Consider the following 12,905-nt stretch of genomic DNA (forward strand, 5'->3'; position numbering starts at 1 on the left):
AATATTTTACTAAAAAAACATTTAGAAAGTTAACATATTATATTTTACAATATATTTATATTATTAATTTAAATAATTATACCAAAACCGAATTATTCGATCGAATTAACCGAACCGTTTTGGTAGAAAACCGAAACGAACCGAAGAAAAATAGTTCAGATATCGGATTATATATTTCTAAAACCGAAAATCGAAAAAACCGAAATAAAAAATTGAAAATCGAACCGAATCGACCGATGAACACTCTACGTGACGGTCAACAATTGAAAAGGAAAAAAAACCGAGCGATACCAGGTTTCATGTCTCACGGGGGTCCTATAATTGCAGCTCTATACCAATCAATGCCCGACACGTGTAAATCTATGGTCATGCGTAGGGGTTTGCTTGCGTGTGAGTGGTCCACAGGGGGAGTGTACCCCAGTCTATAAAGTTGGACTAACAAGTAGCTCAAGTATGAAATAGTTACGTTCTAATGGAGGCTACACCAGCTCTGTGTTTTCTTGCCAATTCACTGAATAGAAAAAAGGTACGGTTCAAACAAAGATTAATGTTTCGGTTTTATTTTTTTTGTTATTTTCTGGGTGATTTGTACCAAAATCTCATTCAGTGTATATGTTTATGGATCTTTGTTTGCATTTTAAGCCTGTTTGTTTGTGTTTTGTCTGTGAAATCTTTTAATTCATTTCTTGACATGGGTTTTGCCCATTTTCTTGAAATCTGCTCAAAGATGGGATTTTTATGGCATGGTGTTGTGGAAATTTCGAATCTTTTTGGAGGGGTTACGTGAAATGTAGTAAATAATTTTAGATGCTTACCCTAGAGGTAATGTTGGCTTCTAGGGCTCTCATGTTATGGAATTCGTTGCAACTATATGCAAAATTTAGGTTAAAATTCTGAAATTTTGAAGTTTTTTTTATCAAATATTAATTCTTCTTGTGGGCTTGTTTATGCCGAAGTTACGATTTCTCTTTTGAGTAATTGTAGTGTTTTGATATAGCCTATGATTAATACTTGTTAATACCGCATACGAAGCTAAAGAAAGAAAATTTTGTTTCTAAAATTAGTTGTTGGAATGGGGAAGTGATTTTTTTTTGGTTGTTCATTACTTGATTAGCTGGTTATGGCTTGGTGGTTTATGCCTAAATTGTTTTTTGGGAGAGCTGTGTCGGCACAAAGCCATGGATTGACAAATTGATAGAGATTATGTATGGAGTCTCTTAGTTAGGAAAAGGTAGATACAATTACATATTTTAGTTATCGTTTTCGTTGTTTACGGCGCATTTCTCACTTCGATTATCTTTTGACTCGCTTGAAGTGCTTTTAAACATTGAAGATTTGAGTCCCATGACAATTCCATAATTGTAAGCACTTGGATGTTCTGAAATTTTTTTCCTGTTTATAAAACCACTTGCTAGCTATAAGCATAGACCTCCCGATGTTCCTTTAAAAACTAAGACTTTTTGAAGTTTCAATTATAAGTCTGAAGTATCTCGTTAATGGTTTCGTGAAAAAATGTTGATGCAATAAACCGTCATGCAAAAGAAATTTATGATCAATGTCTATGATCTTCTGATTCCATCTGCATATAATATTTCACAGTGTTAGGAAAGCAACTAAAGTAGTAACTAATACTCTACGAAATTACTCATACAAAAAATAAAGCAATTCAGATAATAGAACTGGTTAAGCCATGTATGCACCTAGAGGTTCATCCAGTCATGCAAGCTTTAAAGGATTTTGTTTGTGTAAGGTGTTGTATGCCCTATGAAGATTTGAAAGTGTCGTGAAAAGCATCTTTTAAAAATAATTTTTTTATAAAAATTGATTTCTGGATGCAAAAACTCTTCTAGAAAAGTTCTTATAAGATAATCTCTCAGGCGCCTGGAAATATGGCTTTTAGACTATTCTTTCAACTTTTCTCTTAATTAATAAAAAATATTCTAAATTGCTTTGATTTTTTGTTTTCATACAAAAGCCCTTAAAAAGGTCTATATAGCTCAGTCTTCTGTGGAGAGTTTGGCTCATAATAGAGTGGACAAGTTAATGCTATTGAGCATTGACTGAATAATGAGATTAACCACGTGGCACCACTTCTGTCTGGCAATACTTCCGAAAACTTATAATTCCGAAATTCACTTTAAAATACTTTCTTTTTCTGGACTAAAGAAAATGTGAACTTACGCACATTGATTATTCCGTTATTATGATCTCCGTCATTATGATCTTGTTTTCTATTTAAATGTTTTAATGGTGTAATATATTGATTAATATGTAAGTCAATATTCTCATTGGCGGTTGTTCTACGAATTTAGGATCACGAGCACTAAAAACAGCAAGTGATGCACTGTGATACATATATGGACTCCTGAATTTTGAAATGCCGTTTTAGCGTGTCTTGAGGAATTTGTCATTTGGAAGAGATTTTTGTTGCGAGACTATTGGACATGAGTATGCTGGTTATGAAATGCTTGAGACAAGGGATATCGACATTTCGGCTTTGTTTCTTTTCTTCATTGCACTCCCCCTTGTTGCTTATTTCTTACTAGGAAAATGGAGTGAGGCTACAAAGAGGAAAAGTAAGATAAGCGTAATTGCTAAAAGGGCTGTAGAGGAAGCTCTTCGAGTTGAAGATATGGCTGTGGGATGTGTCGTTCCCATGGTGAGTCTGCCGAAAAATGGGTTTCATCGGTGTGCCAGATGCTTTGGTGCAGCAGCTACTCGTTGCTCCCACTGCAAATCAGTTTGGTATTGGTATGATTCTATATTTGATCTCATAAATCAGTTTAGTATTGGTATTGGTATGACTGTGTGTTTGATCTCATAACTATTTTGTCAAGCAAGAATGAGTTGAATAAATATAGTTTCTTATGGACCCTATCATGGAGAGTGTCACTTGCACGTGTTCCCTTCCTGTGGGTTCTTAGATGACCTCCAATTTGTCTATATTTTTCTACCTTCTTGTGATGCTGAAAGTTTGGCATCAACTTTCGTTTAACGAAAGTACTGAAAAATAATACAGTTATATGCAATGTCAATGTAGTTCTGGATGGTGTCAGATTACTCACTGGAGGCAAGTTCACAAGCTTGAGTGTCATCAATTAGGAAACAACTGCCAAATCTCATCTCTGAATATCCCAACTGAAGGATCTTGTGTGAGGATCTCGGCTGATGAAACTACTGATCCAGATATATTTGAATTCAACTTGAAGCACTCAAGTCAGGAGAAAAATTCTTCAGGGGACGTTATTTCTCCTCGTCAAAATCCACCGACCTACTTAAATGGAATGAAAATCGATAAATCTGGAAAACATGTTAGCCCAAGATCCATAAATAAGTTATCTTGTTCATCGATGAATGGAGATGCTAATCAAGAAATCATGTTTTATGAAAGTGGGATGGTTAAAAAGAAAAGTTCTAATTCTGATGAAACAAAAGGCTTGAATTGCTCTCCTGAAAAGAATCCAGTGAACAAAGCAAAAGCCGCAATGCATTCTCATGTTGACAAACCACAAAAATCAGCAAAATCTGCGGTGAAAATGTCTAAATGTAATGCAGGGGATTCAAGTAGGTCTATGAACTATTCATCATAGCAGTCCATTTTATGTTCTCTGACCATGTTATGTTGATGTAGGCATCCCATTACAGGAAAATACTCTTGTTGCAAACCGTGAAATCACAGGGACAATGGGTTTGCCAAAGTCTGTGAAACTCGACCATCAGCACTCGGAAGATAGAATAAAGAAGCAGCAAAAAGTGCAGGTTATTTTTCCGAAGTGATTTCCTGAATTGGAGACATTCCATGAGCTGACATTTTATAATTAGATGGAATATTAATTATGGGTCGAAAATTGGCCGATTCTATGAAATTTGTCATTTATTTAAACCTTGAATATGAAATTCATCATATGGACTTTTCTAAATTGCCAGATGCTTTTTCCGTATGAAGAATTTGTAAAGTGCTTTCAGTTGGATGTTCTCAACGTGTCACCCAGAGGACTTGTAAATTGTGGGAATAGGTAGAAATTTGATTACAGAATAAAACAATTCAAGAACTTGAAACTCTAAAGCTTAATATTGTAATTTTGCTGTTGTGTTAAGGCTAAATATTTTTTAAATTGTTATGCAGTTGCTATGCCAATTCCGTGTTACAATGTCTAACATCCACTAAGCCCCTGATCGTTTATCTTCTTCGTCAATCACATTCTAGAGTGGGTAATTACTTATATAATATCCCTCTGCGAAGTTGCTGTCGAACATTCCTTTGATGCTGGAATTTCATAGGCATATTTAATACATATTAGGTTGTGACAAAGCTTGGTGCCTCATGTGTGATCTTGAGCGGCACGTAACAATGCTACGGGAAAGTGGATATCCGCTATCTCCGGAAAAAATTCTGATGTATATTCGAAGCCTTAATTCTCAGATAGGTGACGGAAGTCAGGAAGACGCTCATGAATTTTTACGGTGCGTAAACATTCATTGAAACTTCTGTAAATCTGTTGAAGTACTTTCAGTTCTGAGTCATATCCCCGTCTTCAAAAATAATTATGCGCATATTGGCAATGAATTGGACTGCCAAATTTCACATGTTTAAAAACTTGCGTCTTAACTTTCATGCAATAGAGCTTTTAACCTTGATGAAATATCGTGCATATTCAGGCTTATTATAGCTTCTATGCAATCTATATGCCTGGAACGTCTGGGTGGAGAAAATGAAGTTGCTCCCTGGCTACAGAATACAACCTTTGTTGAGCATACATTTGGGGGCCTTCTTAGATCCAAGGTATTTTGTCAGACCCTTTGAGAACTATCTTTCTTTGTTATATTGTTAGTTTCCGTGCGAGCTTGAATGGAACAAAACCGTTCGAACACCAGGTCAAATGTTTGAGATGCCACCATGAGTCAGAGCGTCATGAAAACATAATGGATCTTACTCTGGAGATATTTGGTTGTGTCGATTCATTAGAGGATGCATTGACACAGTTCACCAGTTCAGAAAATCTTGATGGGGATAACATGTATAGATGTGGAAGGTATTCAGTGTGTTGATTCTGCATTATTCGTTTGCTAGCCGCGAGTTCTCCCGTTTGTTGTATAACATTGTTTTGGTTCTTTAAAGGTGTGCTGCTTACGTTCGTGCACGAAAGCAGTTGAGCATAATGGAGGCTCCAAATATTTTGACTATTGTCCTGAAGCGATTTCAGGTATTTTTTTGATTGGAAACTGTTGTCCCTTATATCAACGTATATTTGAATTGAAATATAATAAAATGAATTTTGATTGTTTCTTGAAAATATGTAACGGAAATCTACTTCTATTGGATTTCCCTTTCCTGCTCACTCAGCAAATCTTGGATTCAAGCACAGCAATACTTTTCTGGAATAGGCTCAACACTGAATCAAACCAGCTTCCCATCCTTCATTAGTGTTACATTCTTGAGATTCTCATTATGAAGTGCATGAGTTCATCTTTTTGGATAGCTTTTTCTTTATTTCTAGGTGTATCGTATTCTATTTCGTTTAAATTTGATCATTCGTGTTGGTGTAATATTGCGCTTTAATTATCAGGAGGGAAATTACGGCAAGATAAATAAATGCATAAGGTTTCCTGAAATGCTGGATATGATCCCATTTATGACTGGAACAGATGATATACCACCACTCTATGTGCTCTATGCTGTAGTTGTCCATTTGAATACATCGAACGCATCTTTTGCCGGTCATTACATATCATATGTGAAAGATCTGTCTGGCAATTGGTTCAAGATTGATGACACAGAGGTACAGTCTGTCGGTAATCCTGAAAAACTATGGAAAAAATGGATCGTATTCATTTGAGTGGTCTAACATATTTCATCCTTTTGCTTTGTTTTGTTTCGGTTTCTGGTAAAGTTGTTTGTGAATGTGATGCAGCATTTATGGTCTCATTGGCAGGTGCAATCAGTGGGGTTGGATGAGGTGATGTCAGAAGGAGCATACATTCTGTTCTACGCGAGGTAAGAGTAAGCTTCAGTTCGAGCATCTTCTTATACTTTAAACTAGAGGTTCCAGTCAGGATAATCGAGCTCAGCTCAAGCTCATTTTGTAAATCAATCCAGGCAACTCAAACATGAATGTTTTCCTTGTTTCTATTGTTTGCAGGTCTTATGCGCGTCCTGCTAGAGCATATGGTGGAAGAGTCCGCAGTCAACAGTCTCACACCATGCTTAAACAATGCTTGTCCAAACGAGAAAGATCTTCAAAATCAGAGCAATGCCAACTTCGTCACAACTTCAGAAGAATAGACCCTTCTTTAGATCATAGAGGAATCTCTCTGAAAGGGGATAGGAGTAGATCACCGATCACGAGCAATTGCTCCGAGTTCTCAGATGCCACATCCAGCGACTGGTCCCTGTTTACAAGCTCGGATGACTCCTCTTTTACCACCGAAAGCACCAGAGACTCTTTCAGCTTCGTTGATTACTCAGATTTTCCTCCATTCTCAATCTTCCAACCTATATATCCTAGCAGTAAGCCTGAGACGAGATTTGCTCATGAAGAGAAGGGCTACGTTTCTGCTTCATATCTAACAACTCCACCAAGTAGAGATTGGAGAGCAGATAGAATACAACGGGTTGACATTCTACCAACAGAACATCTGTACAATACCCAGAAATGGACCCCTACATGAATTCTATAATCAGTTGTGAAACATGATTCCTAGTAATGCATACAATTTATTCAAATGGCTAATAACTAATTGGCTACCTAGGTGAAAATGTCTCATATTTTTGTTTTTCAAATGTATTAATGAGGCATATAAAATCTTACTTTTAACTGAGGAATGATGTATTTTAGTTGGAATTGCTTGTCGATATGATTCTTTGTTCGTAGAACTACTTCGCAAGCATTTCTTAAACACCTCTAGCAGATAGCGAATCATCTATGATTGATTCGAGGAAGATTTGGGTTTATACAAATGATTTCAAACATTTTGCTAATGAAATCTATCTCATTTACGTTGTTCATTGGATTGTCCATGATGTTGGTGGTGATGAGGCAACAAGAAAACATAAACTATGTTATGTATGGGGAAGATTCCAAGAATTTCGGTTTCACAGGTAGGAGAGCGTAAGTACATTAAGAATAGAGTCAAAGTTGCGATATAATGTACATCATGTTATGTACTGTCTTTGTTTTCATTGTTAGTCATTTTACGCCGACGTTGCATGCAAATAACTAAAAAAAAGGACCACTTGTTAGATTAAAACCGAAATTTGACAATTTACAAGACTGAAAATAAAAAAAGGCCAAATAAAAAACCGATATCATTATTTAACCAAGCTAAACAGTAAAAATTAATAAGGTGTTCAGTAGCATTCTTACATGCAAATGATGCCAATGGTGGAGCCAAATTTAATGAATCCAAGACATACGGGTAAACTTTTGTTTATTTTTGTAAAAAAGGTAGATAATTATGATATTTTTAATTTTCTTGACTGTTTGATACTTTTTTCAAAAATAAGTCAAAGGAGGAGATTGTTAGATATTATTTTTGGTTGGATTTATTTTTTAGATTAATTTTCAAGAAAATATAAAATATTGATTGAAGATTTTTTGAGATAAACAGATAATTGAAGTAGATAACTGTTTGAATATGTTTTATGATGTGTTGAAAATATGATAAAGATATTGAATAACATTTTTTTAAAGATATAGAGCAAGATTTAAAAAGATATCATCTTTCTGGAATATAATGATATCTTCTATACAAATGATATTCATTCATTTTGAAGATTGTCGACGGTGTCCATGTGTGCCAAGGGTGGCCGATGTACTTTAATTGTTAAATATTTCAGTGCGATTTGTTGATTGTTTCTTTTTGATTTTATGCAATATGTTCATTCAGAAATTCTTCGAGAGAAGAAGAAATGTTCTCATGAAGAAATTTTCTCATTAAAGAGTGATATTCTTTCATAGATTATATTTTATGTGAAACGTCTGCTTATTCGTTTTCTTAAAAAGTACTAGAATATTTTTTTAAAACCTCACATAGCATCGGCCGAATTGCATACACAAGCATAAAATATTTTTGACATCATTTTAAAATAAATCAACCAAAACTAACATTTGAAAAGTATAGCCCATACTATAACTTCTCAAAAACCACTCATAAATAAAACGTCGTAAAAATATCTTTAACATAACTCCAAATCGTAAATCATAACTAGTGCGGAAAACTAGCGTCGGTCCTCGGGTTATGTGCACTTCCAGTCCAGTCAGATCAACCATCAAGACCTCCATTTACATTATTATAATCACCTACATCAATCACACCTAATGAGTCTAAAGACTCAACACGTCATATTCTTGATAACGAGTAATACGTAATACAGTTAACATATAACGGTGAAAAATACTTATACTTAAAATATCATTTTCATGAAGATGCATAAACCTAAACTTAAACATTTTCGTAAACATTTTCATGATGCATAAAAACATTTTCATAAAAACATAAACATACTCATATTCATATTCGTATTCATATTCATATGCATATCCATATTCGTATCCATATTCATATTCGTATTCATGTTCATGTTCGTGTTTGTTGAATTCAGATCGTTGATTGTGACTCGTATTCTTAAACGTATTGGGCGATGGATCCATCTAAAAAAACCACAGTACTGGGCGGCGGGGACACCAGCAACACTCTCATCGGTCAACTGGGTCTTGGCCTACGTATACAATCGTCGGGCTCCCACTGGGACCACAACCCTCACGATATTTCCAACATGTAGTAGTCATAATCCCTTCACGTCCTTCAACATGTTATCATCACTTAATAAAAACATGCATAATATCATTTTTATTTTGAAACCAAGCATGCAACATATCTTTTACATGTCCAATTTAATCTTTAATAATTCATGAACATTTCAAAATCATATTTACACATATAAAAATTCATAAACATACATAACCATTGAAAATAATCATATTATCACATAAAACAGCATTCAGGACACTGCCATGACGTTTACTAATTTTTGGTGTAAAAAGACCGTTTTACCCCTGAACGTATAATTTCTAGTTTTTGATATTTTCTTGAATTCATTGACTCTAACATGTCTCAAATAATTATTTAAGCCTAAATTAATTTTCTCATATTTTTATTTGTCATAAATCGATGACTTTTAATTAAATATTTAAATGTGACGTATTAATGCGTTTTAATCCCGAATTAAACCAAACCTTAATATAAAATTTCCAAATTAAAAACTTAGATTTCTAATAATTATTAAACTTAAATATAATTTTTCATAATTTTATTAAGCTTAAATCTAGGTGTTTTCCTATTCGTTTTTAAACTTAGACGTACTTCCTAGTTTTGACTCGTATGGACTCGAAACTTAACCAAACTTTACCAAACTTGAACCAAAGCTTAATAACACCTAACTAACCCATATCTGACCAAATTCCAGCCCATTAAGTCCCTTGAATATGCCTAGAAAGCTACTGAATTTTTCTGCACAAGAGTCCTAGTCCTAATATGATTCGAACCTAGGCTAGCTTCGCCTTTAGCCCTTAACCACCATGTCCAGCCTCTACCCATCCCTCCTATGCAGCCCAATTAAGTCTAGTGGACCCTCCCTAACCGCATCTAGCGGCCGTGACCCTCAAACACTTCTAGTCGAAGAGTCCTTTCCTTTAAGGAGTCTATTTTCGTTTTTATTCTTTCTCTATTTTTTTCAGCCTTTAAACATACACCTAGGGACCCTTAAACATGTGGAAAAACATCCCTTCAAGTACCCCTACCATGGCAGCCCCTTTGTGCATCATTATGAAGAGTTTTAAAAAAGAAAAACTCTTGTTTTGTGCATGTATAACCATAAAAACGAAAATATAAAAGTTGTATCATGTTTTCATGCAATCCTGTATCAAACACATAATATGGTGTGAAAGATGAGTAAAAGGAGAATATGGCGTGCCTTTGCGTTTTAAACGCACGATCATCCGTTGACGATTGCGAAGAACGACGACACGAAAACGATGGCTTGATTTTTCCTTGCAAAATTTTGATCCTCCTTGAAGAATATGATGTGTGTGCCGTGAGTTTAAGGTGCAAAGGATTCCTTGAATTTGTTGGGGTGAAAATTCAGAAAAGAGGCGTGAGTTAATGTGTGTTGGGGAAGGGGTTTTAACATATTATATAGTAAATCATTCCACTAATAGGGCTTAGGCCTATTAAGCCTTCTAATTAAGCCCAATAATCTTTAATTAAATAACCAAAATTATTTTGCTTCGGATAGTTTGTGAATTTATTATCCGGGTTGCCATTAAGTTCATGTTTCTGTTGAAAATCCAACACCGATAAAAATTACGTCCCGGCGTATAAATTCACCTCAAAACCCCTTACTTTCAAAAATAAGAAAAAAGCATCAATCATATTTTAAATAATTAAAAATAATTATTTAATAAAAATATTTTCTATTTTTCAGCCATCGGTCTCCGTTCCTCGATCGCAACTCGAATAACCTTTTAAAAATACATTTTAATGCAACAATGTAGAAAATATAATTTTAAATATGTCAACATGCACAACATAATTAATTTAATACAATTAAAACAATTAATTAAAATACAAGAGAATTTAATAAATCGTATGCATATTGTTCGCGTGAACCTTCGAATTTTCGGGGCGTTACATTATGTTGTGGGCTTATCATGTTGGTTGTGTGGGCAATTAATGAGCCAAAAGGAAACTGTCCATTCTGTGTTGCGAAATCTGATGAGACAAACTACTAAGTTCCACCATATTATTCTTGTTCGAGCGATTTTCAATTGCTGGTGGCACACACATATTCTGAGCCTCGTGATTCATTTCGCGGGAGAGGAAGGTGAAGTTCGAGAGAGAGAACAATCCACAGTTTCGAAGGGAATTCGATCAAGTTGGAGTTGAAGATGAGTGATATTCGCCAAGTGAAGTCTACTAAATATGTTCGTAATAGAGACGTCATTAGAAAGATAGAATATTTTATTTGAATAAGTTCTTGTATGATTATAATTGTTTATGAATGTGTTTAAAATAACTTTTGCTTATTTTAAAGTGATTCTTCTAAGATTAATCTGAAGTAGTAGAGAAACAAAAGTAGAAAGTGTTAGGAAATAAAAGTATAAAACTAATACAAACTAAAGTTTGTGTTTGGAGAAAAATTGTTTCCGAACTTAATTTTTATACAATGACAATAATATTCTTAACCTATAATAACATTTATCATTTTAAATTATCTAAATTTTAGTATTCACACCATCAATAATATATTTATATAATTATTATTATATTTTGAATATTTTATATCCAAATTAATTTTTTTATAACATGAATGCGTGAAAATTTATATAAGATTAATAAAAATAAAAAAATAATAAATTTGTATAAATTCACATAATATGTAAAAGAAATTATGAAAATAAAAATTATATAAAAATGCATTATATATTCGACAAATTGTTCAAAAATTCCTCATGTCAATTTGAACTTTGCATTCAGTCTACAACTAAAAATTATATTCATTATCACTCCAAGACAAAATCAATATATTTATGTTAACTCCTTAATTAATGAAAAATACTCAATTGCTCTAATTTTTAATTAAACCCAGTAATACCCATGTATTTATTATAATATTATCTCTATTATTATCCCTATCCCCATTTCCCAACAATCGATTTCGACGAAGCGAAAGAAGAATGGGACGAAGAAGAAAGAATCTTTCGACTGAGACGCATGAAAATGGGAAACAAGTGGAGAAATCGGTAAAAGATAAAACGGAGAAGAAAAGCCAAACAACTATAAATAAGAAGAAATCGAAGAAAAGTACGAAGGAGAACCCCATTTTCCTCGATTTCTATGGTTTGTTATTTGTTTAATTTTTTGGGGGTTTTGAAACTGTTATTGTTTGTTATAAGTTATTGGCAACCGATTTTCCCTAATTTCTTGGGTTTGTTCTTGGTATTGCTTTTGAATAGATTGTTTAGTTTTACGGGAATGAATTTTTGAAACTTTGCTGAAATTCAGAAATTAGGTTTAGTGTTTGATTTTGAGGCAATTATTCCAAATTTCTTGTGTTATGTACAATCAAATCCAAGATCAAAACGAGTTTGCCGGCGGACCACTGCCATCCATTCTTGGCCACTCTCCCCTTCCTCGGCCAAGATAAGAAGGGGGTGAGTATTTATTATTTAATTTTTGGAGTGGCTACTAGTGCCTGTGGTACGAGAAAAATTAGAGTTTTTTTAGGCTGGCTTTTGTAGTGGTGAAAAGCAAACTGATCAATGAGTTCAAAATCAAAACTATTTTTATTAGTAGCACAATCAACATTTGGAATGTAGAATCTAAATTTTTTCTGGTATATATGATGTGCCAAAATAATACCATGGCTGAATTTTTAGAGAAAGACAATTGTCTATTGTTAAATTTTTTGTTGCATATAGATATACAGTTAAGTTCTTTTTTTCCCGTAGTTGTGTTTATACTAATTATTTGTATAACTTTGTTTTTGATTTTTGATATAGAAAATGTTGTAGAAGACAAACCAATTAATGATTATCATGAGAAGAAGAAGAGTGCGAAGGAATATTTTTCACGATGTTCCCCTCCTTCTTTTAAAACTGTTATGGGAGAATTGAAGGCAACCCTAGGCGAGCAGCAGAGGAGTCGGATAAATGATACTCCTTTCGCTAAATAGATTGATATGCCAGTCCTTGCGATTAGTAGTGGCCGGATCGATTTTTTTCTAAACATATTTCAGGCTGATTCATGTTCTTATGTTGTTGGTGATGACATTATCATCCCTTTCAAGTCAACTGATTTCTCTATTGTTCTCGGCCTACATCATAGTGGTCAACCAATTGAATTGG

General features: G+C 34.0%; 1 protein-coding gene across 4 annotated transcripts; it reads left to right on the plus strand.

Moving 5' to 3' along the window:
* The first annotated feature begins 355 nt into the window (after nucleotides 1–355).
* Nucleotides 356–6,908, plus strand: LOC142524750 (ubiquitin carboxyl-terminal hydrolase 15-like). 4 transcript variants are annotated; one of them, XM_075628841.1, is made up of 13 exons: nucleotides 356–526; nucleotides 2,313–2,751; nucleotides 3,041–3,546; nucleotides 3,632–3,759; nucleotides 3,928–4,016; nucleotides 4,127–4,212; nucleotides 4,302–4,464; nucleotides 4,660–4,783; nucleotides 4,876–5,033; nucleotides 5,120–5,204; nucleotides 5,568–5,780; nucleotides 5,934–5,995; nucleotides 6,141–6,908. In XM_075628841.1, exons 2-13 carry the CDS (start codon nucleotides 2,465–2,467, stop codon nucleotides 6,667–6,669), a joined length of 2,430 nt encoding a protein of 809 aa, XP_075484956.1. In that variant the 5' UTR covers nucleotides 356–526; nucleotides 2,313–2,464; the 3' UTR covers nucleotides 6,670–6,908. The 4 variants fall into 4 exon arrangements, with proteins under 4 accessions (XP_075484956.1, XP_075484954.1, XP_075484957.1 ...); XM_075628839.1 differs by having other exon boundaries at nucleotides 360–526; nucleotides 3,041–3,564; nucleotides 6,141–6,905; XM_075628842.1 differs by having other exon boundaries at nucleotides 360–526; nucleotides 2,547–2,751; nucleotides 3,041–3,564; nucleotides 6,141–6,905.
* The last annotated feature ends 5,997 nt before the right edge of the window (nucleotides 6,909–12,905 follow it).

The sequence above is a fragment of the Primulina tabacum genome, chromosome 14 (assembly GCF_025594145.1).
Source record: "Primulina tabacum isolate GXHZ01 chromosome 14, ASM2559414v2, whole genome shotgun sequence".
Taxonomy (NCBI): Eukaryota; Viridiplantae; Streptophyta; class Magnoliopsida; order Lamiales; family Gesneriaceae; genus Primulina; species Primulina tabacum.